This window comes from Apium graveolens, chromosome 4 (genome assembly GCF_009905375.1).
Source record: "Apium graveolens cultivar Ventura chromosome 4, ASM990537v1, whole genome shotgun sequence".
Classification (NCBI taxonomy): domain Eukaryota; kingdom Viridiplantae; phylum Streptophyta; class Magnoliopsida; order Apiales; family Apiaceae; genus Apium; species Apium graveolens.
The window spans coordinates 20,548,353-20,572,659 of NC_133650.1; the positions used below are offsets into that span (position 1 = coordinate 20,548,353).

At 34.1% G+C, this 24,307-nt stretch overlaps 2 protein-coding genes, 1 long non-coding RNA gene and 1 pseudogene across 6 annotated transcripts; 1 reads left to right on the top strand and 3 right to left on the bottom strand.

The window, feature by feature from the left end:
- Positions 1-617: 617 nt before the first annotated feature.
- On the bottom strand, positions 618-3,060 carry LOC141716694 (uncharacterized). Of its 3 annotated transcripts, none has more exons than XR_012573292.1 (4): positions 2,945-3,060; positions 1,996-2,223; positions 1,084-1,273; positions 618-936 (listed from the first exon to the last, which is right to left on the bottom strand). It is a non-coding gene; the product is annotated as an uncharacterized LOC141716694 (long non-coding RNA). The 3 variants fall into 3 exon arrangements; XR_012573293.1 differs by having other exon boundaries at positions 2,917-3,054; XR_012573291.1 differs by having other exon boundaries at positions 1,996-3,054.
- A 1,260-nt stretch (positions 3,061-4,320) lies between these two features.
- LOC141717885 (delta(7)-sterol-C5(6)-desaturase-like) lies at positions 4,321-7,567 on the top strand (annotated as a pseudogene).
- Positions 7,568-7,626: 59 nt separating this feature from the next.
- On the bottom strand, positions 7,627-12,201 carry LOC141717884 (uncharacterized). Of its 2 annotated transcripts, none has more exons than XM_074520114.1 (5): positions 11,658-12,201; positions 10,250-10,286; positions 8,976-9,212; positions 8,848-8,895; positions 7,627-8,380 (listed from the first exon to the last, which is right to left on the bottom strand). In XM_074520114.1, exons 1-5 carry the CDS (start codon positions 11,951-11,953, stop codon positions 7,979-7,981), a joined length of 1,020 nt encoding a protein of 339 aa, XP_074376215.1. In that variant the 5' UTR covers positions 11,954-12,201; the 3' UTR covers positions 7,627-7,978. The 2 variants fall into 2 exon arrangements, with proteins under 2 accessions (XP_074376215.1, XP_074376216.1); XM_074520115.1 differs by having other exon boundaries at positions 8,103-8,370.
- Positions 12,202-19,217: 7,016 nt separating this feature from the next.
- On the bottom strand, positions 19,218-21,221 carry LOC141718397 (uncharacterized). The gene has a single exon (XM_074520779.1). It carries the CDS (start codon positions 21,219-21,221, stop codon positions 19,218-19,220), a length of 2,004 nt encoding a protein of 667 aa, XP_074376880.1.
- Between the last annotated feature and the right edge of the window lie 3,086 nt (positions 21,222-24,307).

Below are 24,307 nucleotides of genomic sequence, written 5' to 3' on the forward strand. Positions count from 1 at the left end.
AAAAGCCCTACGAATGTTAATGATAAAAAAGAGGAATACAAATATGGTGTATTTATAACAATACAAAACCATTTATCTTAACCAAGTTATCCATATTAAAATCTGACCAAATTTTAGGCCCATTACTCTAATTTAATTTTAAATATCTTATTTTTTATCTAATTATAATCTTTTTATTCTATTATTATTTTATTATTATTATTATTATTATTATTATTATTCTAAAAATTACGGGTTATTACAGATGACTTCTAGCAACCCCAAATTTGTGTTACTATAGACCCCAATAAATGTTACATTAGGCCGAAATAGGTCTATTGCAACACTTTTTGGGTGTTGGGTGTAAGGCAGTAACCATAAATATCTAACCTTAATCTATGATAATGCAGCAAAATATGTTGCTATAAATACCAATTGCAACATGTTTTTTATAGTATAGCAACAAAGATTTTGTGTTGCAATAGAGGTTTTAACTGACGAAAAAAATGGCCCCATAGGTAGGCCCCACATCAGTAGTTTTTAAAATATTCATATTTAATAATTTTATTGTTGTTATTCTTTAAATTTTTATAAATATAATAATAAATAGACAAATTTATAAATTCAAAATATAAAACTAAAATTAAATTAATAAATATAAAACTCATGAATCATTACAAAGGATGAATCAAGTTCCACAAAAGTTACATTCTAGTATTATTAAAAACTATATCAAAATCTGTAAAAGTACATGTTCACGTATTATCAACATGCACTACAATCTATGTATGTGATTGTGTACTTAGAACACAAATATCAACCTGAGAGAGCTTTGATTGCGATATTCAGCTCTTACAATAAACCTTCTTGTCCTTGACAAACAATATCCGTTCATTCAATAGCTGCTAGCCGCAACTCTTCTAAGCCCATATCAGGAAGGTCCTTCCCAAAAATTGCCTACAAACCAAAAACAAAAAATTCCCAAGTAATTATATTAATTTTTTGTCAGAAGCAGCAAGATAATGGTACTGACAAAGCAAGTCATATAGTTCTAAAAACCTTAACAATTAATTAAACACTTAATACATCTTTTAACAAATATACCTCTCTTTGCTCATCTAAAATGATTGGACTAGTTAAATTTCACAAAACTTCCGGACAAAAAATCCATTAATGTTGTGTTTCCGGCAACACTAACTCCCATTTGTGTAGTCAGGACTCCAGGCCTATATGCACTTGTTACTTCGTGAAGCAACTGGAGTCTATCCTCGTTTACGGCTTGGTCCTTCATCTGCTGTAAGAAAGTTAATTGTAACTATGTTACTATATGTTAGTACTTATTAGTTAATACCGATGAGTTCTTGAACCCCTGCTTAACATTACAGAAGTTAAGGTTAACAATATTCTGAAAGTTCAAATTTGTCAACAAAATTAATTAGACCAATGCTTAAAACTTACCAGTATGTCAGTTACAGCAAGTGCAGGTGCTGCCTTGAGTTCTATTTATATTATAGATATGCAGTATCTATGAGTATGCATGCTTGTAAATAGAGCTGGCAATTTGGTATACGACATGATAAAATGATACGAGAACGACACGATATAAATGGATATGTGTTCAGCTTTTGGATACACGAAAACGAAAGTACACGACATGAAAGAATACGAAATATAAACGGGTATGGATATGTGTTTACCCTTGGATACACGACACGACACGAAAGTACACGAAATAATAAATTTATTAATATTTTTTTTAATATTTACATATTCATTTATATAAATATACATATTACTTTAATATTATATGTATATATACACATAAAATTCATATATATTTATAAAAATATATCCAAAAATATACTGTTATATGTATATATATATATATTATTAATATATATATGTAAAATTATATCCAACTATATAATATTTTATTTATTTATATATTTATTAATTTTTATACCTGAAATGTACATGAAACGAACACGAAACGATGAGTTACGAATATGTGTTTACCCTTAAGTACACGAATGATAAACGGGTCGGTATGTGTTTGCCCTTCACTACACGAAACACGAAAGTATACGAACGACACGAATTGTCGGATTTACTTGTAAAGGCACGTTATTGAAAATATGATAACTGCAGTTAGACAACTATCTTCAGCAAGTTTGTGGTAGACATCAGACTATACAAAGAAACCACCAGGGCGTATTCGATCCAGTTACAATAGAAGCTTAACTCCTGAAATTTCATACCAAGTAACATATTAATTTACTTAGCTACTTCATAATTAAAATGCTTCACCCCTTCTCAAAATAACTACCTCACCCAAACTCATCAAAGGTATACATGTCAATATCACAATTACTTACAATGATTCTCTAAATAAAAGAAATCCTAATACATAGAAAAAGAATTGGCGAGAGAAAGAAGGGTAGCAAAACATGCATTTAAAGTTATACATAAGAAAAAGTCTGGTACCGTGCTACTAAAAACACAAAAAATAGACATAGAAACCTGTTTTTAGCAATGCGCGCTTGGATATCCTCATTTGATACCGATTAGAAATTCTTTAAAAATACTGGTACTTGATACAAAATATTAATAGAATGAGAAAACTTGTAAGCAAGAAACAATATAAAATCAACACTGACAATTTTGCACCTGATATCTATAAAGAGCCTAATCAAACATCCATTAACTTATAAAATCAACATTCCTACTTGGTCGTCTTTGGGATTTATAAGAGTATTCCCTAAATGACTACTTAAACAAAAAATCGGTCATAGTCATATTCAAAACACGACGTTGCAAAAGTTTTATTTTAGTTTTACTTACAGCTCATTTCATGGTGAAAGAGACATAGAAATTGAGCTAGGGAGTGAAATTGAAAGAGACGCAGAGAGAGATAGAGAGATACGTTTACACACATACAGTTTAATTAGAGAGATAGGCGGCATACATCAAAATCGAACTCAATGGCTTAAAATCAGTAGAGACCAACCCTAATTGAACCCCACTGATGTACTCCAAACCCTAATTCAACCCCATCGCTTTGCTCCAAAAACATACCGACTTGAGTGTTTGTATACTTCACTTAATTCATTTCTCCCTTTTGATTTTGTTCAAATTTCATTCCCGCTCAAACCCAATTTCTAGCAACCCAATTTTTTAGCCCGGCCCATTTACTTCCCACCATTTTACCTTTTTTTCAATTATATAAATATCATAATATAGTTTTAATTGCACATATTATATTTATTACAATTTATTTTTAAATATTCAAAACCATTATAGACTTTTATTTTCAATAAACAAACATTTTAGTGATTTTAATCAATTTTTATTAAAATGTATTCATTTACTTTAAAATAAATTAAAATATTTCAATATTAAAAACATATGATTAATTTATTTATTTTGCGGACATTTACTTTCTGCAAAACTCCATAAGTTGTTTTATTCAAATTAATTACTCTTAAATATAAATTTAGTTTTTAGTTAAAACTAAAAAATATATTATTCAGTCGTCTATGATAACAAAGATGTGTTAACTATAGTAACATGTCTTTATGGTTATGATAACACCAAAATTTGGGTGTTGTTATAGGGTATAATTTCATAGTAATTGTTATGTTTTCTAAGGCAACACCCGACAAAAGCGTAAAAAAGGTCATATATGGAATATTGGTACCTGCAAAAAATATTTCAGTAATAATGATTCACCGTCTTTCGATTCACCGTCTTTCCAGCGTTATGAAGCGTCCAAAAAATCTGCGTAGAAGTCTACCTTCTTCCAAATAATACAGTAGGGCGCTTCAGGCTTCCTTTATTCTGTAATCCCGAGCACGCGCCTTTCCTTTCGTTTCCTGGGAGGACAGAAGCCCTAATTCAACTTGAATTTGACAACTGCTTAATAATTTTTCATAATTGAGTCCAATTGACCCAAATTTCTTATATCAAATTTTGGATATTATAGTTAATTTTAATTACAGATTGTTTTTTGCAAATATTTTCAAAAATTATAAGATACAAACTTAAAAATAAATAATATTTTTGATAATTTCCATAAAATTTATAATCCATATTTTCCTCCAATATAATTTTAATAAAAGAAACAAATGTCATGTAAATTTAAAATGAAGACAGATCTAATTTGACTTTAGAAAGTTCAAACAAATGAAATCATAACTGGTTGCATGTGCCGTCAAAGTTGAAGCTTATTATAAAGCAAAGCACTACGAAAACAAATAAAAAGTCTATTCGATAAGAAAGTAACAATACGACGAAGTGGACAGCAAGTTAAATGTTTAAAATAATAAAAATCTTATAAATCAAGCAGTAACAGGCTAGCCTAGCATTATAAACATATAATGCAACTCTCTTTTACTTGCTTATTGACTCAGTCCCTCCTTCCTCCTCTTCTCTTCTCTCATTTATATCGGATTTTGACGGGGTTTATAAGGCCGGACACGCACTCGTGCGCGTGCACACATATTTGTCAAAAATTATATGGCAGGAGCGTTCGAGGTGGAAACAAATTTCTACAATCGCATTGTACTAGGAAGTTTATTGTCGGAGGGAACGAGGGAGATACTGCCGCACTGAACACAAGGGTGGCTCCGGAACTACATTGGAGGAACCCTAGTTTACTTCATCTCATCATTCCTATGGTGTTTCTACATTTATTATCTCAAGCGTAATCTTTACATTCCTAAAGGTCGATATTGTCTTTCTCTCTTAATTACTTAAAAAAATTATTCACCTTAATTTAGTTATTAGTTTTCATCGTTACTTAATGTTTTTTTTCCCAATTTTCGATATTCCCTATGCATGTTTTACCAGCAACCGTGTTTTTATTTGATCAGAGGTTAGGTATATACGTCAAACTATAAATAACAGAGAAAGTAGAAGAAGAGGATGCATAGTTTGACTTTGTAATTACCTCTATTCCCGATCGTTGGTCACACAGGTGAACCTCTTTAAAGTAATAGGGTTGAAATCAGGAAAAAATATTAGTTTAGCGAATTTATTATTTTATCGATATATTATATCCATTATATTCAGATCGGAGAAAAATATTATTTTAACGAGTTTATAACTTTATCAATTATTATTTCATCGAGGTTTAACTGTACGTGCAGCCGTACTCTTTAGCCGACAACATAAATTTTAGAGTTATATTTGATTGTTAATTTCTATGGAGTGATTTATTTTGTATGGCGAGTCCATTCTGTTTCATTGGGTGCTTTGGGCTTTAAGATGTGAGGCCCAATGTGTCCCTTATATTATTCTGTTCCAACCAAATGTCCATTTGGTCTGATCACTGATGAGCTGATACATGCAGATGCTATCCCAACAAATAAGGCCATGCTCTTGCAAATTACTGTTGCAATGAAAGCCATGCCATTTTATGTGGTTCTTCCAACGATATCAGAGTACATGGTGGAGAAAGGATGGACTAGATGCTTTGCTAGCATCGATGAAGTGGGATGGCTTGCATATTTCGGAAATTTAGCTGTCTATCTTACCATTGTTGAATTCGGTATTTATTGGATGCATAGAGAGCTGCACGACATTAAACCTCTTTACAAATATCTTCATGCAACTCATCACATCTACAACAAGCAGAATACACTTTCTCCTTTTGCTGGTAAGATTTACTTTGCGTGAACATTTTTAAGATTCTAGGGATGAACTAGAAAAGTTACAGTAGGTACTTATACCAGTACCTACTAACCATTTTTTATATGATATGATGTAGGAGCTGTAGCTCAGGTAATGTTAGATATGACAGTAGGGAGATAATAACAACTCTGAGATAGGTTTATTCAACTTTTACATCTTTGGACATACTAAACAGAAGAAATCTAGCTAAAGGGAGAATCAGAAGAAGATACATCTTTCAAGCTCATTAAACAGTATTAATGAAAAGCCAGAAAGATCATATGTAGATAAATAGATATAGCTTACTGGCCGATTTCCTGTCCTACTGAAACTTAATCGCCGAAGGTCCCAAGATATCTAGGACTCGAAAGCTGGTTGATTAAGCATTTGTGCTTGTGAAAAGCCTAATGTAGTTTTCCTCTCAACATTCATAATTATGTATCAGCAATAAAACCACGTGTATCAATTCATGCATTCTCCATTTATGTAGCTTCACACTCTGCTTAGGTTCGCTCTAGATACAAAAATCTTAAAGAGACTCATCATTTACATTAATTAACAAGTCCTAAAAGTGAGCCCCCCACCTAAAACTTCATTTTCCAAAGCACTTCTATTTATCTCGCTTTTGCTCAATCCCTTGTTTTATAGGATCTCTGTTCCAGATCTTTCTTGTCAGAAACACAACTAGTCCTGTTGTCACTTGTAGGAACTTACTTCCAAGATAACAGGTTGCATATCCAAGGTTATGCTATACGTTGTCCTTGAGTTATCTCATAGACTATATTTGGTTCATATTTACTTCTTTTTTCACAGGATTAAAATAAATACTTATGTAGTTTAAATGGGGGGGTTGGGGATAAGATGGTCTCCCAAATTGAACTATGAAATGATTTTTATTTTTATTTTTTTAAAAAAGACCCTGTGATTACTTCAAAGGATTAGGTTGCTCAAATGATTGAACATTCTTCATAGTCCAGGAATCATAATCCTTGCAAAAGAAGATTGTGCCAGTTTTCCATGGTGTCAAAGATTTGCTCTGATACAGGCCTTTTACTGTTGTAATGATAAAATATTTTGAATTATCAAGTATGAAATTTGCCAATTACAATGCAACCATTGCCAATGTAAGGCTTAAACCCTTCCGTACTACAAGGGAGTTATATGTGCTAAGACCACTACAATATACAAACCCCTGTAATATTAAGAAACTGTCTGTACTTCTTTTGCATCTTCAATAGCTAGAGTATTGGTCAATTGCGCCTTGTATATCTCCAAGTTGACCAATTGTTTGTGTCCATATCAGGTTTGGCGTTCCACCCTCTAGATGGAATAATGCAAGCACTGCCGCATGTCATAGCACTCTTCCTTGTCCGAATGCATTTCAGAACACATATAGCCCTTTTGTTCATCGAAGGCATCTGGACAGCAAACATTCATGACTGCATCCATGGTAAATTGTGGCCTGTTATGGGTGCTGGTTATCACACTATACATCATACTACTTACCGTCATAACTATGGCCACTACACTATATGGATGGACTGGATGTTTGGCACCCTTCGTGATCCTGAAGAAGATGAAGCTAAGAACTTATGATGCCAATTGATTCATTTGTTCCGGTCAAGTACAGTGTTCTATTTCTTTATTTTAATAGCCTACTTATTCAGTTTGGGCTGAACTTGATGTCTGTATGGTCATGTACATTGATTTTATTGCTAGTTGTTCATACAAACCATGCACCTGATAGAGTAACAGGAGATGACAGGGTCTGTGCCTCATGTTAAATTTCTCCTAGTCTTCTTATACAATTTGATTGGTTATCATACCAACGTTAAGTGTTATAACAGAACTGGATAAATTTAATCTTGGCACAAACTAATCCGCGAATGGTTGGTTTTGCCTAGTATTGTTGCTTGTTTCTTGCCTTCCACCTTGTTGTACTTGTATATTTGGTTGATAATTTACGATACAAGGAAATAGCTTGTGAAAAAATCTAAACTGTGTTCAGGAATCTACATAATTCCTGTGATGCAATATAAGAGTTTACAAAGATGCGCCGAGTCTGTACATGTTACATAGTAGAGAGGCCAAATAATGTGACATCCGGGAGAGACTGCTGAGTTTTTTCACACTAAACAAGAGTCAATTTTACATGGTAAAAAAGATTGGGACATGAACAAAGTCTATATACAGTGGTCCATATATATCTTGAAAACATACAGATATTTTGTAAGGAAACTATGGTGTAAATCACACTAAACCTTTAAACTTCAATATAAAGGTGACTCACTGATACAACGTGTTAATAATCACACTCATCACTTAAGAATCACCATACCAGGGCCTTTTTTCTCCTAAACATATCAACAAGATCCGTGCTCATCCGTGACTTCTCAGGCTTGTATGCTTTCTTTGATTTCTCCATCCGACTATCTAAACTGTTCCTAGAGACTTCTGGAAGGTCTGGTTTCAGGTCATATGTGTCTGCTGTACTACTTTCAGACGCTTTACTTGGCTTGTCAGAATCCACTGCAGTTTTCTTAGTACCATTTGTGGCGGATTTTGACTTGTTAAGATTCATCACAAATTTTTTCAGATGTTTAATGAACTCGGGATAGAGCTCAAGATTGCAATGCCCACCACCATTAACCCATAATGGTTCATACTTCTCCTTACAAAGCTCCCACAGCTGCTTCCCATGAGAACAATCAACAACCTCATCTGCAGTCCCCTGATATAAAACACATTTCATAAATTTCCTCTGTGGAACTACTCAAAGCCTAAACCCAACAGGTGCAGCATGAAGGAGTTTGATTTTTCTACCCCTAAATGAAGGAATTTGATTTCCCTCAAAGTAAATGAACTGATGTCTCTAAACAATTCACAATTAATTCTACATATTGTTTAGCCAATTGCATAAATTAAAGAAATTGGCATAATATTCAATTTAATTTGGTGGATGTTAAATTTCTTCGTTTCCATATGTCTCGCAGAAAGGTTTTCAAAAATTTCTCAGACATAAGATCCTTTTCTTGTTTATTGGAGTTTTAAATTTTCTTATATGCTGCAAAGATCTAAAGCAGACTACTGCACTCCTAATCAGCATCACTATTTCTACAATCCTAATGGCAAAGATGAAAAGAAGAGGGTTGAGAAGTAAATAAGTGGAATATAAAGTGTAAAGAAGATTTAACTCACATGTATAACAAGGACAGGACAGTTCACCATGCCAATTTTGTCAATATTCTGAAGTAACCAAAAGCAAAAAAAGTCAGTATATGTAAAAACAGACAGGCATAGGAAACTTACTAGGAGTTTGACATAACCTTGTAAATATCAAACCAATACGTCCGTTTGACAGGATACAATACCCTCAACCCAGACAATATTGGACTATGCAGAACCACACCTCTCAAGTTCGGAGAATGTGATGCCAGGTCAAGAGTTGGACCACTACCAACCGACTGACCATATAAAATTAGTTGTTCATCTCTTACTTCATACTTCTCCTTCAGACATTTATATACTGCATTAATGTCTGCATAGGTATTACATTCAGATGGCTGTTGCAAAACAAGAAAAAGAGCATGCTGTTGTTAATTAAACAAAGAGCAACATACTTTGAATAATCAAATATAATATTCTTTTTTGCTAATCTACTAGTAAATAGTGACCACATCTATAATTAGCTAGCTCTCATTGCAAACACATCTTGACCATTAGAACACTTAATAAAGACACAAAGTTTCCTACAGAATCCTTTCTGTCAATATATTATGCTAGTTTATACTTGCTAACTTGCCTACCTCGAGAAAGGGTATCGAACAAGATATATGTTTGTAGGACAGTCCGGTGGATTTAATGGTGCATTAAGCCGTAACTAAAAGAAGTAACATATTCAGTACAAATGTATAGTATGTGCATAAAAATCAGAAGGGAGAACTCAGGGTTAAAGGTCATTTAGATTTATATAAGAAAATGCTTATAAAAAATAACAAGATGTATACTTTGAGTACAGTCTAGTAGATAAAAATGGTGCATTGAGAAATGAAAGATGTAGCATATTTAATACAAACACATATTACTTGCATAAAAATCAGATGGGAGCAGGGTCGAAGGTCATTCAAATTTGTATGAAAAATTTCTTACGATAAAGAACAGATATTTAGAAGAGATTTTCTGCTGTAAAAGAAAACACTTAATACATGGGCAACACTGCTCTTAAGGTGCTAGTTAGTTCTTAACGGTAAGCTGCACCGTCCTTTAAATGAAAAACAGTACCCTTTATGGAGCACAGTCAGTGGAAGAGAATTATCTAAGTCTTCGAGAATGCAAGAAGCATGTACAAATGAAAAATTGACATATATCTAAATACTAATCAGGTCGCGATGGGTTTAAATGACACAGTAACAGATTTGTGTTCTTCTAAAACACTGATGTCAGACTTGAACAAAACCATGAAGTCGCCTAAAGTAATCCACTGTTGATTTTTAAACATATCAAAAGTGGCACAATGATAACTCTGTAAAAGTATACTAAGGATGTTCTAGAGAAAAACTAAAATTTGATCATTAAGAGCATACACACTTAGTTGTCCAACCTTTCCAGTTGATTGTCCATATCCAGAGTAATCATACCTGAAAAAAATCATAGAAGCAATACCTTATATAATTAATTCATTAGGATATGCCAGCTTAAAGAATGCATATATGGTGCTACATTGTACTTCTTATAGGAGTGTATAAGACCTATATATGCAATAACAAAATCCAAATATATGATTAGGCATTATAACATAACAAAGGTTCCAGAGGGATGCATGCTCAACACCAAACACATTAACCCATACACACAGAAGTAACCACAATTATGTCCAGACAACCCACTATTAACTGTCAAGTATATTATTCATTACCATGAATTAGAAAGCAAAGAAAATTTCGGAATAACAGTTCTAGAGTAAAGGTTATAGCTTTAAAATCATTGTAAACCAGATCACTAATGAGTCTCGTACAATTTTAATGGCCGAATGCACTCATAGCATACTCTAGTTTCCTCCGAGGAATAAGAACATGTTGAAGGTTAATCAAGCATTTAAGTCTATTAGTAATGAAGAATCAGTCTGCAACGTAATGTCCCATGAAGGGTATATTGTAAAAGTACATACTACACAAACGCTGAAACTGACAAGCAGCGATACTTCAAGTCTTGCAAGTGCATTTAAACCACCATTAAGATTAAAGAACACACTATAACAACCAATGTTTCATTCATTTATTTGGAAAATAAAACCCAAAGCAGCACCTTAAAACATAATTTATCTTCACAAAAAGAAGCTCACCAGCTTAATTTCCTAAAGTACTTTAGTTAACCTTTGTTCTTTAAATATAGAGGGTCGTTTAAGAAAAAACGCCTTATACAGTAAATTGCTGACACATTAATAAAAACCTTACCGTCTTGGTTATTACCTAATTAAAAGATATCAAATATCATGTACTCAATCAATTCATTTTATTTCTTTCTAAATACAGTTCTGTAAACTTTCCAACTCTTGCTGCCAGATAGTAACATACACAAATTAGCTGAATTTTCTTTTCGTGCATTAACAACACATTTCCAAAGAACACTTGCAAGTGTTATAAGCAATTGCTCGACAAAAGTTCAAGTAAATTCCAACAAAGTATTCTATCACCAAACATGATTCTAATTTTCCAACTTAAACTTAACAAGTTCGACCACTAGAGGTTCAAGATATGTGGCACTAAACACTAATGCACAAGTAATTCAACATATAACAATCAAATTACGCGATCTATTCCAATTGGCCACGAAACAACTAAACATTCAAACTACACAAAAATCCACAAAACACAAAATTTCCGATACAATTCAATTCCGCAAGAATGCAAACTAAATTAAGTCCACTTCTTTAAACAATCAATCAAACAAACATATCCAATTCAAAACCCGAAAAATCGAAAAAACTGAAGCATGGCTAAAAGAAGTACCCAATTACATTGAGCCTAAGACGGAGGCCCAATTCGACAAAAAGCTCAAACATCTGGCCCAAATCAGCTGCATTTCCATGAGAATAAAGCAAAGTAGCTGTAGCTTTAGGATGCTTTATATACACAGCTACAATATCATTACCACGCCGTGTTCTAAGTTTTAAAACGTCCACGTCATCTCTCCGAGGAACTTCCGGGATTGAAAAACGGTCGCCGTTGGCAACCACCGTGTAAGACGGCGGAGTTGGCGGGAAAAAAGCGAATTTGGCGGCTATTGATGATGTGATTCCACCCATGTTGTGGAAGATTCGAGATTCATAAATTTAAGTTTTTTTTTGGATCTAAGGAGCGGTGGCGCGTGGAGGAGCGTGGGAATGGAACACAAGTGTTGTGTTGTGGCGGCGAGTGCTGTGCTAAAATAACTAAAAAAAATCTAATGAGAGAGAAGAAAGTTGTTTTGCGGAAAGACAACTAGTGCTCTCTTTTCTGTCGAAAAAGGTAACTAGAGTCACAACCTAACATTTTTCAATAACACTATTTTCTATTGTCGAGAAAGATACATTGTTGAAGATATATAGAGCAGTATTTTCTTGTGTTTTAATAATAATAAAAGAAATTTTTAATAATAAAATATTAAAGATATATTAAGAATAAGGCATATTGTTGGAGACAAATTTATTTAAATATGTCCTAAATTACTAGAACATAATATTTTATATTATATTTACGGCTTGAAATATGACATTGTTGAATTTACTCTAAAATCATGTAAAATGGGGGCTTAGCTGTCAAATCTTAACGGCGTTAGTAAATATAGAAAATAGAGGAGGGCAAATCAATAATTCTGACTCACAAATAGTGTGTAAATTTTAGTCCCAAAGTATCGTAGAAGGGGATTTGAATACGATACATACAATCTTTTTCAATTCGTTTCAAGTTCTTCGTTATATATACGGAATCAAAATAGACAGAAAATAATTTGAGGAATATATCATTTTATTAATATAAAACTTGAGATCGCTACAATCTAATCAAACAAATGATTAGATTTAATAAATTCGACAGCAAAACGTTGTGTTTACAAGTTTAATAAATGAGGTATTTAATGGAGCTCTCGTAAAAATAATGTAGTTATTGAGAAAGATAACCAAATGGATTTAATTCATTTTGCTGCTTTTGTAGACTTTAATTTCTTTGGACAGGTGGCACAATTGTATCCACACAAATCCTTTGAATTGCTGCATGTTTAATCAACAAAAACAACCAAGTAGTTACCGGAAACCAGAAGGGAATTATATTGATTTATTCCTTAATTGTGACCATAGGATAACAAGTTTTCCTTGACATTAAATGTAAAAAAGTTACTGCCGACCATAAGGCTTTGTATTACTTGAGACCACTACACTACTAGAAAAACGTCAATAGACATCGGTTAAAAACCGATGTCTATGTATGTAAAAATCCGATGTCTTCGTGGGTGATTTCAAAGACCCCCCATTTAACATCGGTTTTAAACTGATGTTAAATAGAGCATATAACATCAGTTCCAAGTTTAAAACCGATTTCTGTATCTTGATATTAAATTTCCCATGCATATCTAATCTTCATATATCATCATAATATGATATTTTTATCAATTTAAATATATGTGAGCTAAGCAAAATCTTTCAATTTAAACAATAAACTGATGTTACTAGTACCAGTAACAACAGTTTTCATCAAACAACCGATGTTAATAGTACCTTTGACATCGGTTCTTCATTGGTAACTGATGTCTATTTGTGACAAACTGATGTCTATGATGCTTAATAACATCAGTTTTTTATTTCAAGTTTTTTTTGCTGTAATCTTTAACATCGGTTTTTACTGATGTCAATGGTCAACTAGAACTGATGTATCAAGCTTTGATAGACATCATTTTTTTATTTTGTAGCAGATGTTTATAGTATTACATTAACACCAGTTTTATGTCAAAAAAACGATGATAAATGGCTTTGTTTTAAAATCAGTTGGTTTGTATAAAATGATGTCTGATCACCTGTTTTATCCATGCAAAAATCGGAAACACAGATGCCAAAAAATTGCCAGAAAACCAAGCAATTGCCATTTAACAACCAAATTCAGCTCCAATATTTACCAAACTATCATTCAATCTCCAACCATCCAAATTAACATCCCAATCTCCAAACATCCAAATTATCATCCCACCATACTAGCTACATAGTTTCAAATCTAAACCACCAAACATGAAGTACTAGACATTCATCCATAATCTTTTCTAATTACTAGTTACAATCCGAATACATGTAACCAAAATAAAGGTATTTTTCAGATTGTAATATAGGTACCAGTCGCCAACAACTACATGATGGATTGGATATAATCAAGCGTCTCATAGCGAACGACGTCAAGGTCCTCCTCTGTATAAGACTTGCGATACTTGGAGGCCCACTGGAACACAAATAAACCTATGTCATTCCTCAACCAACTGAAAAGTAATATTCATAGAATTAAGAAAAGTAAAAAATGTACCTTGTCTAGCAGCTTCATCTCCTGGTCCTCAATTAAATCTTTCATATATCGCATGACCACATATCCACATTCTGTGCCACCTGGTTGTTTAGGGCATCCCTATACATTCCAATAAATTGTTGACAATTAGTGACATCGAAGATTAATCATAATTCCATATTTTACAAAAATAAAAAATTAAAAAATTGACTAAATACTCACAACAAGGTTTTTAATTTTGGGATTCTTGTTTACCCGTCCTTCTTGAGCATTATAAGATCTCACTGCCCTGTAAATGTTATAATTATAAAATACAGTGTCAAATCCGTCAATTACCGATTACATTCAATATATAATTGTAAATTGAAGTAAAAAAATACCGCATTAAAGCCTTTTCAAGGTCCTGGGGATGAGGATGATGAGGCAATGGATTAAGGATGAAAATTTCTGATTCCCAAAACACAATTAAAATCCAATGTAAACTGTTTTCATTATAAACAAATTAAAGTGAGCAAAATGTAATTTAAAAAATACATATCCGACAATTTTACATACATTATAATTAATTTACCAACAACTATATGACTAATCAAGGCCATACAATATTTTAAAATAGGACGCACAAAAAGAGACATACTTGTAGTTATAAGGCATAAAGTTCATCCGAAGAACTCCATCTTTCAGCCTTTGCACAACATATTCATTAAATTCATCATTCAACTTGTGTGTGGACGGATGAAGAAAAGCAATCATCGATGACAAATCTCTACTCGGCGTATCCCGAAACACTAAATACAAATACCTAAAAAATAAAAAAAAATATAAATTACATTTTCTGTAAATAGATCATTACTATATAAAATGAGACCAGATTCTAAAAAAGTATAAAAAGAAGCTTACGCCATGTATGTTGATATAGCAGACTGTCCAATCATTTTAAACTCTAGCAATTCAAGTATGTTCTCATGAAGCAAATATATAGTTCTTTCAATTCTAAAGATTTGAAAATCACATGGAACCGGTATCGAATTTCCACTTTCCTTCATCACTGTCGATGCAAATTTGTACAAAAGCCTAAAGCGAGGAGGCACATTGTCCTTTGGCTTCACAGAATTAAATGCATTATGCATTCTTTGCACCTCACTCACATTCCGCGCATTTTTCCTTTTCTGTAAATAAATATTTAAGCATATAACCGGTATTATTCACTTTAGTGCAAATTTGTACAACCTCCTAAAAATAATGACACTTGGTTTGTAATTAAATTCTATACCTCGGAACCGGTAGTGGAGGTGTATATGATCATGTCTTTGGGCCATGCCAAATGAGAACCGATGGCTTGCTGGACGGTTTCTATCTCACCAACCACAGGAACAGGCACCAAAGCATCGTCCTGGATGCTTCCGTCCACCCCAACACGAACAAATCCTGGTTCTAGAGGCACTCCATGAACCGCTCTACTCATTCCATCTTCGTCATCAAAAACAACACCAAAAGCTACCTTGTTATCAATGCTCTCCACTGCCATTTCACATTTGCGAGGACCCTATAGTTTATAATTATAAATCAAAATAGACACTATCGACTCAAATAATTTAATAATATGTAATATTATCATAGAAATCAATCAAGTATACACTGTAATTGTATACCTTTTGTCCCGGTGGACCAGGAGGAGGAATAATAACAACAAAATTTGCACCATCTTTATCCTCAACGGTCATCAATTCATCTTCCATCAAATCTTTTGCAACTTTTCTTTTGTTCTTTTGTTCTTGTTCTTGTTCTTTTACCCCAGGACAACTTGCTTTTTCAGACATTGGTGAATGTAGATTGCCCCCAGCAACCAAAGCTTTCAACTCAGCAATTTGCAACTCAAGATTATGAAACTGCTCTTTGGTAACGTGATTTCTTGTCTGTTTCGGTATATCGAAGTACAATGTTGGAGGTATAAAGTTTCCAACCCCACGAACCCTTCCCGCATGCTCGGGAGTTTCCAATACAGTGGTGAGTACATCATTAGTTCCATCCGGCTTGAATTCACCATTTCTTTGCTTTTCGAGTAAGGAATCCTGTTAAAACCATGAGAGTAATTAGGTATGATTGGAAAATTAAAGAAGCAAAAAATTATAATAAGTCTTACAATTTGTTGAATTTTTTCTGCCAGTTCTGGGTCAAGAGTCCCATCTTCTGTCATACGGGCTTTTTTCCACATAATTGCCCTATCTGGCCTTTCTTCAGGCTCCAACCTCCCCGAGCGTTTCTACAAAAAAATTAAGATACATTCATAAAATTGAAAATGTGAATACTACAAGAAAAATGATAAGACTTTTACTTCTTCTTCTTCCAATCCGATGTATCCTTTTCTTGACACTCGGTGTGGATATTTCCGTTGTCCCACTTTTTTACTCTGTTTTTTATTCTCTTCCTGTATACAAAATAAATCTTGTTGATTACTGTATTTTTACAATTAAATTTACTCCCAAAAAACCAAAAAAAAATATGGTCCTAAATTTAAATATATATATATATATATATATAAGTAATGCATACCTCCCACTCTTTTGTGACTCTAGCTGCAACAAATCGTCTCCATGCTTTCTTCCCGACAAAAGCATATTGCTTTGGTGGCTTCTGTAGCTTCTTCTTCTGCCCAACAAAAGGCATCACATGTTTCGCTGTCAATTTAGCCTTAAAATTTCTCCATTTTGCGCCTGTCGACTGTAGAATCCTCTTCCGACTTTCAGGAATCAGTTCGAACGTATCCTGAAGCACAAATTTAACAAGTTCAGACAGTGCAAATTTTTTTAAATAAAAACCATGAGATTAATGTCAATTGCGATTGTAAATGACATACCTCAAGATCATTCCATATTTTTTGTTTTAGTTCAGGGTCAACCTTTGGCCAAGTCGGAATGTCAACTAGCACCATTGTCCTTGCCAGCATACCTATGTAGGACTGCAGTTTGTGCCGTTCGTCTCCAACTGGAACTGCAACTCGATTGAACCGAAAATTCAATTTCTCTCCCCGCGCTTTCTTCATCACCACTTTGTGCATAGCACAAACGCCTCGTGCTGCTCCAGATGTCCTGCTTTTGGTAGATTGTGTAGTACTTTCAGTGGGTTGTGGAGCTGTCTGCTGGGGAACAATGGTATCCGCTAGAGCAACCGGGTCAGGATTTGGTACCGCTGGAACAATGGTGTCCGCTGGAACAATGTGATTTTCATCCAATGATTCTTTAGACTGTTTTTTAGATTTTTTTCCTTTCTTTACCATATTTCCTGCATTAACCAAAAGGAGTAGGAATAAGAGATAAGATTATCATCATACTAGGATTATCATAATCATTCTAGCACAACACACATCTAATGCAACATATATAATTAACTACACAATCGCCTTTTCAACGTATAACAATATACAGCAGAACACATAAAGCATTTACATATTTTTATCAGTTGCTTCTACAAATTCTAATACTTACACTCATAATAAAACTCCAAGTAATTATATCATACATTTCTACAATAAAAAGTTGATAAATAAACTCCAAGTTTTTTCGATACCATCCATAATTCTACAATACAACACTTAATTTTACATAAATCTGAGAAGTCTATTTTTAAACAAAACTGTAAATCAAGTGAATATGATTTTTAATCCTTGAATCGCTTCTTCAGCCATATTCCTTCGCCATCCTTTCTTTTATTGTCAGCATTAGACTCTTCGTCGTCATCAACACCAGAATCAACTATGGGGATGTTAGAGCAGAATGGAGGGTTTTCTAGAATTGTGTCTCCAAGATCATCATCATTGTATATCTCGTGATAGTCTCTAGTTGTTGAGGTCAATACGACTGACCAGTTGGAATCAACGGGATCTTCGACATAGAAAACTTGTTTCACTTGATCAATGGACACATATTTGTCATTCTTGTGGCCTTGTCGACTAAGGTCCACAAGTGTGAAGCCAAGTTCATCAGCCTTGACGCCTCTGTCACAGTCTACCCATTTGCACAAGAACAACGGGGCTTTAAATGAGTGGTAATCCAATTCCCATATTTCTTCAATCCTCCCGTAAAATGTCATATCACTCTCTACGGGATTTAAATCCTTAGCACTAGAAACTTGGACAGTCTTAGCAACTAACGAGACTCCACTATTTTGAACAACCCTAGCATCGTCTCGCTCCTTTGTGAAGTATCGGATTCCGTCAACTAGATAGCCATCAAAAGTCAAAACAGTAAATGATGGTTTTCCTGCTAGCCACCTTATCATTTCAGAAACACCTTCGACTTTCTCATTTAATTCAGTCATAACTTTGTTCTCAAACCAATCAGCAAATAGCCTATTATGCTCCCCAATCATCCACTGAATAGTCTTTTTTTTTCCTTCATAAATTTTTTCAAGCAACTCCTTATGCATCCTTTAAAAATACATAAATTTTTTGGTTACAAACTAAAATAATGCTTATACAAAATTAATCAATAAAAGAAAAAGAAAAGTGGCTTACTTAATATATGGAAACACTTCACTGTTGTTTAAGAGGACGTGTAAATACGCCTCATCTCGTTCTTTCTCTTCAACAGATTTAACTGTTGCAGCCGATAATGGACCAGAAAGTTTGCCTTGGTCCTTCGGAAGTCCGGAAGTTGTCAAACTATTTTTAGAAAACTCAGCGCAAAATTCTACAGATTCTTCTTTCAAGTATGTTTCGGCTATACAACCTTCTGGAAAATAACGGTTTCGCACGTAACTTTTCAACACTTTATTGAAACGCTCAAATGGATACATCCATCTATAGAAAACTGGTCCACATAAACGCAATTCCCTGACCAGGTGTACTATTAGATGTATCATTATATCAAAAAAAGAAGGCAAAAATATTTTTTAGAGCTCACATAAGGTTAATACCACATCAGCTTGCAATTTATCAAGTTTTGATACGTCAACAATTTTGTTGCACAAAGTGTTGAAAAAGAAGCAGAGTCTTATTATGCTAACTCTAACATTCTTCGGAAGTACAGAACGAATTACGACCGGGAGTAATTATTGAAGGAGTACATGACAGTCGTGAGACTTCATCCCAAATATCTTTAAATCCGCCATGGATACATAATTTCTGATGTTTGAGGAATGCCCATATGGCAACTTCATTGATGAGAGTGATTTCAACACTTTTCTTTTTTCAGCTTTTGTTAGAGTAAAACTAGAAGGAGGCAGATAAGTTCTTTTTTCTCCTACTTCTGGAGCTAAATCAGTTCTAACCCCCATTTCCATCATATCTAGCCGAGATGCCTCACTATCTTTGGACTTGTGTTTTAAATTCAGTAACGTCCCAACTAGACTATCGCACACATTTTTCTCAATATGCATAATATCGAGGCAGTGACGAACGTGATGGAATTTCCAGTATTCCAACTCAAAAAATACTGACTTCTTCTTCCAAGCACAGTCCACCTTCTTCGACTTCTTTACTTCCTTTCCATAAGAAAATTTAATTTTTTCTTGTTGTGCCAACACCTCTTGTCCGGAAAGGGGTTGCCTTGGCTGTCCAAACTCTTGTTGACCATTAAAGGCTGCCTTCTTCTTCCTGTATGGATGATGCCTAGGCAAATACCGACGATGACCTTGGTAACATATTTTCCTACTATAAGGTAAATAGTTAGCAACGGTATCATCACCACACACTGGACAACCCAAATAACCCTTGTTGACACAGCCAGAAAAATTACCATATGCCGGGAAATCGTTAATCGTCCATAACAAAGTCGCCCTTAAAGTGAAAAAAGTTTTTGTGAAGGCATCGTATACATTCGGTTCACCTTCTTCCCAAAGCTTTTTCAAATCATCAACTAACGGTTGTAAGAACACATCAAGGTTGTTACCTGGTTCATGTGGACCGGAGACCAATATAGTTAACATCATAAATTTCCTCTTCATACATAACCACGGAGGAAGATTATATGTTACCAATACTACCGACCAACAAGAATACCGATTAGTCAGCCTATTGTTATGTGGGTTAATACCATCAGCCGACAAAGCTAGTCGAAGATTTTTTGGCTCACTTCCGAAGGCAGGCCACCTGTAATCGATATTCCGCCAAGAAGGAGAGTCGGCAGGGTGGCGCATCTGGCCATCATGAATTCTTTGGTTGGAATGCCATGTCAACAACTCAGCTGTCGAAGAAGATTTAAACATCCGTTTAAATCTCGGGATGATCGGAAAGTACCACATAACTTTTGTCGGGATTTTATACCTTTCGCTACCATCCTTACCCACCTTCCAGCGAGATAGCTTGCACTTTGGACACTCCGAAGCAGTCTCATTTACACCCCTGTATAGAACACATTCATTGGGACACACGTGGAATTTTGTATACTCGAGGCCTAAATTCGAAAGAGTCTTCTTTGCTTCATATGCGTTAACAGGTAATGCATTATCCTGAGGTAGGAATGAGCCAACTGTAGAGAGAAGATCGCTAAATGCGCTATCACTCACACCGAATCTCGCTTTCCAGTTATGTAATTTTAACACCGAATCTAATTTTGTGAAGTCGCTGCCCTCAAATAAAGGTTGTTGAGCATCGGCCACAAACCTCTTAAAATCATGCGAGTCTTTATCGTAGTCATCGCCCCCTGATTTACCCCCCGGATTACGATATGCTGCTTCACAAACCACAGCAGCTTGTGAAGCACCAGCAGCCGCCGCTTCCGATGCAGCAGCCGCTTCTGATGCAGCTTCAAAGGCTGATTTAAATGCATCTGCATTCTGCTCCTCTTCATGAGGAGACACTGTGCTACCAACAGACGACCTACCAGTCTTGGATCTGTGCCAAATCCAATCAATATACCCAAGACTAAAACCATTCTCGTAGAGATGACCCCTTATTACTTTGACCGGAATTTTTTTGAAATTAACACATTTACAGCAGGGGCAAGGTATTTTTTTAGGATTTTTACAATTTTCTTCGGCGTAAATCAAAAACTTTTCAACCCTGACTTCATATTCCAACGAATCCCTCTCTTTTGAAATCCAATCTTTCTCCATATTCGTAGGATAACCTATTTCCTACCTAATTTTCATATCAAATATTTCAAAAAAAACAACGTACAATTAGTAATACATATGTATTATTATGTATAATTACCGCAAAGCAGAACACGACACTGATTGATTAAAATGATGAAACGAAACACAGAACAAAGCTGAGCACGCCACTAGACAATAAATATAGCAAATTAATATAATTTGTAATGAGCAGAATCAACCACCACCCGACGTCGATGCTCATAAAGAATTAGCTTCCATAGGCCAAGAAAACTCTATTCACATGCTAACTATCATTTCTCAAACAAGAATCAGAACTTTTAGTGGGTTTATTAAGTATTTGCTCAAAGATTACATTCCCAAACCAACCACTTCTGCTTTTCTAACTCCTCCCAGGTAACCCTTCTTCTCTACCAGGTAATTATTTTCTTTATAAGCACCGTATGTATGTGTTAGTGAAGTGTTCTTTTATAAAAAATTTTATTCCAAGTATGACATCAAAAATCAAAGTTGATTTTTATTATTGAAAAGGTAATGTCATTATCCTTTTCAGTAATCTGCTTGTATCGATTTGGTAGTACAAGACAGGGCATGCATTTTAATGTTTACATTATACTATCAATAGATGAAAGATGTTTACATTATACTATAAATTCTACAGAGAACCATCTTCCTGTCATTTTATACGTAAAATATATGCTGTAACAAAATATACAGAACAAAAAGCGAATTTCGTCTATCATCCCCTTACTATAAAATAATGTTTACATTATTTAACTGAAAATTACATGCATTTCCTAGAGAAAACAGAGAAAAGAGCAACAAAAATCGTATCATTTAAACAAAATAAAATAAACAAAGACACGGGCATAAGCAAATTAGGGTTTGCTATATGACAAACAACTAATTTCCATACTATAGAATATGTAACAAGCAACTCAAACAAGCAGATGCAGATAGTTTAAGCTTAAACTAATTAAAAATTAAAAAATTAGGGTTTCAAATTGAAACCCCCAATTCTGAAATTAGGGTTTAAAACTTACCTAATTCAAGCTTTAACCTCCAACTTAGCTTCAATCTCCGACTTGAACTACAACCTTAAACTCTGAGTTGAACTTCAACTCCGACTTTGACTTAATGCAATGAAACCCCCAAATCTACGAGAGCAATGAGGGAAATGAGAGCAACCTTGATGAGAGCAGCAAGGTGAAATCTACACAGGAAAGTGAAATGAGAGCTGAGAGAGGGATAAAATGAGAGATGAGAGAGTGATGAACTGAGAGATGAGAGAGTGATGAAATGATGAATACATTTTTTGTTTTTGTTTGTTTTTGTTTTCAGTTTTTGATTTTAATTTTAATTTTTTTTTAATAAAAAATAGGGGGAAGATGTGGGTGAAAAAAGGGGGAAAATTTTACTAAGTCAAAAAACAAGGGGGGAAAAAACTTGGAGGGAATGAATAATTTGGTTAAGGGGGGAACGGGGAAGGTGCGTTGATTAATTTTTTTAAAACAGACATATAACATCGGTTGTGCTAAACAACTGATGTTTATAACAACAAAAGACACCGGTTGCCAAAAACCGATGTAGAAAACACCTTTTACATCGGTCAAAAAAGCAACTGATGTCTAAGAGGTGATGTCTATTCTACTTTTTCTAGTAGTGCTAGGTTATGAGATTGCCTTAGAAACTTGCATCCATCTCCTAACTTGCGACCACAGTACAACTCTAACTTGCGACCACATGGGAATGTCTGACTTGCGACCACAGTACAATTCTGACTTGCGACCACTGTACAATCCTGACTTGCAACCACAATACAATCCCGACTTGCAACCACCGTACAATCCTAACTTGCGACCACAAGGTAATTGATTTAGCATAATTTTCTTTCCTATCTTCAATAACTATACCAAAACATTTCTTCTATAACTGAATTAATTCATTTCTGATATGTTGTGCTTGGTGCACGGGTGTGGTTCACAAATAACTAACATGAATTGATTTAATTCAATTTTATTTGTAATACTGAGATGATACATCTTGGTTGATTATTCATTGCTTCAAACACTGAACCCCTGAACTGTAATACTTTAAATCCAATAGTTTCATTAACACTGGAAGTCCTTTGATATTTTATTCTTCATAGAGGCTTGAATATATTAATGAACTTCTTCCCATGATCTGGTTACGGACTTAGCGCATTAATTTCATCTTTTGATTCTTTGTATTTATCCAGTCTTCATCTTCAGGGTTCCTGTACTTTATAATTTAATATTATTTATCTGTTTTTGTTTCATGTCAAGTTATAATTCCTTGATTAAATATTACATTATATTATACTTTACAATCTCCCCATGTTTGATTGTTAGAGTTCGACAAGCAAATCTCTAAGGATAACTCAACTGACAATAAGAAAAAGTACAGCCTGAAAACAAATAATGATATTAAATACATTCTGGATTACATATAGAATTTCATATTTTTTAAATTACAAATTAAAAGAAGTGTACCTTTATCCTGAATAAATAATCTATGTCTTCTTTGTTTTTGTCTTTTTCAGCTTCTTGCCTTGACTGTTTTCTCCTTCTTGAGTGGATTGAGTCTGAACAGACTTTCTCCTGACAGCTTTCTTTCTGGGATCTATTATTTTGTTGAATCTGGAAGAGATGATCTTTTGATTCTATTTAGAAGGTCATTTAATTTATCTTTGACAGAATTAAAAGCTTCTATTTCAAGTGCATTAATGGGAGGTGGATTATTCTGTTTATTAAGCATCAATTAGAGATATCTGATTTTGAAGCACTTAGGAATAAGTTCAAACAACAGAGTAGATCTTCTTGCCATTACAAAGAGTGTTATCCTTTTAGGATATCCTCGTACTCTCTTAGTATTGTTGATCGATTCTTCTTCAACTACATCATCAAGTATCTTTATGATATGAATCAGAGCAACCTTGTCTGCTTTACATATGGAAAGTTTGACATCCAACAAGGCTTGTTGTATTGCTTCTGATTCGCTTTCTCTGAATCCTTGATCTTAATCTTTATTTTATTAATCTCAAAAACTAGATCCCCTTCATGATC

What these genes read in the sequence shown, in the direction of transcription:
- LOC141717884 (XM_074520114.1), bottom strand. Translation starts at nt 11,953, where the DNA reads ATGGGTGGAATCACATCATCAATAGCCGCCAAATTCGCTTTTTTCCCG. An exon ending in ATGGACAATCAACTGGAAAG is followed by an intron (nt 9,213 to 10,249) that starts GTTGGACAACTA and finishes GTTTTGCAACAG; the next exon opens with CCATCTGAATGTAATACCTA. An exon ending in GTCCTGTCCTTGTTATACAT is followed by an intron (nt 8,381 to 8,847) that starts GTGAGTTAAATC and finishes GTTTTATATCAG; the next exon opens with GGGACTGCAGATGAGGTTGT.
- LOC141718397 (XM_074520779.1), bottom strand. Translation starts at nt 21,221, where the DNA reads ATGGAGAAAGATTGGATTTCAAAAGAGAGGGATTCGTTGGAATATGAA.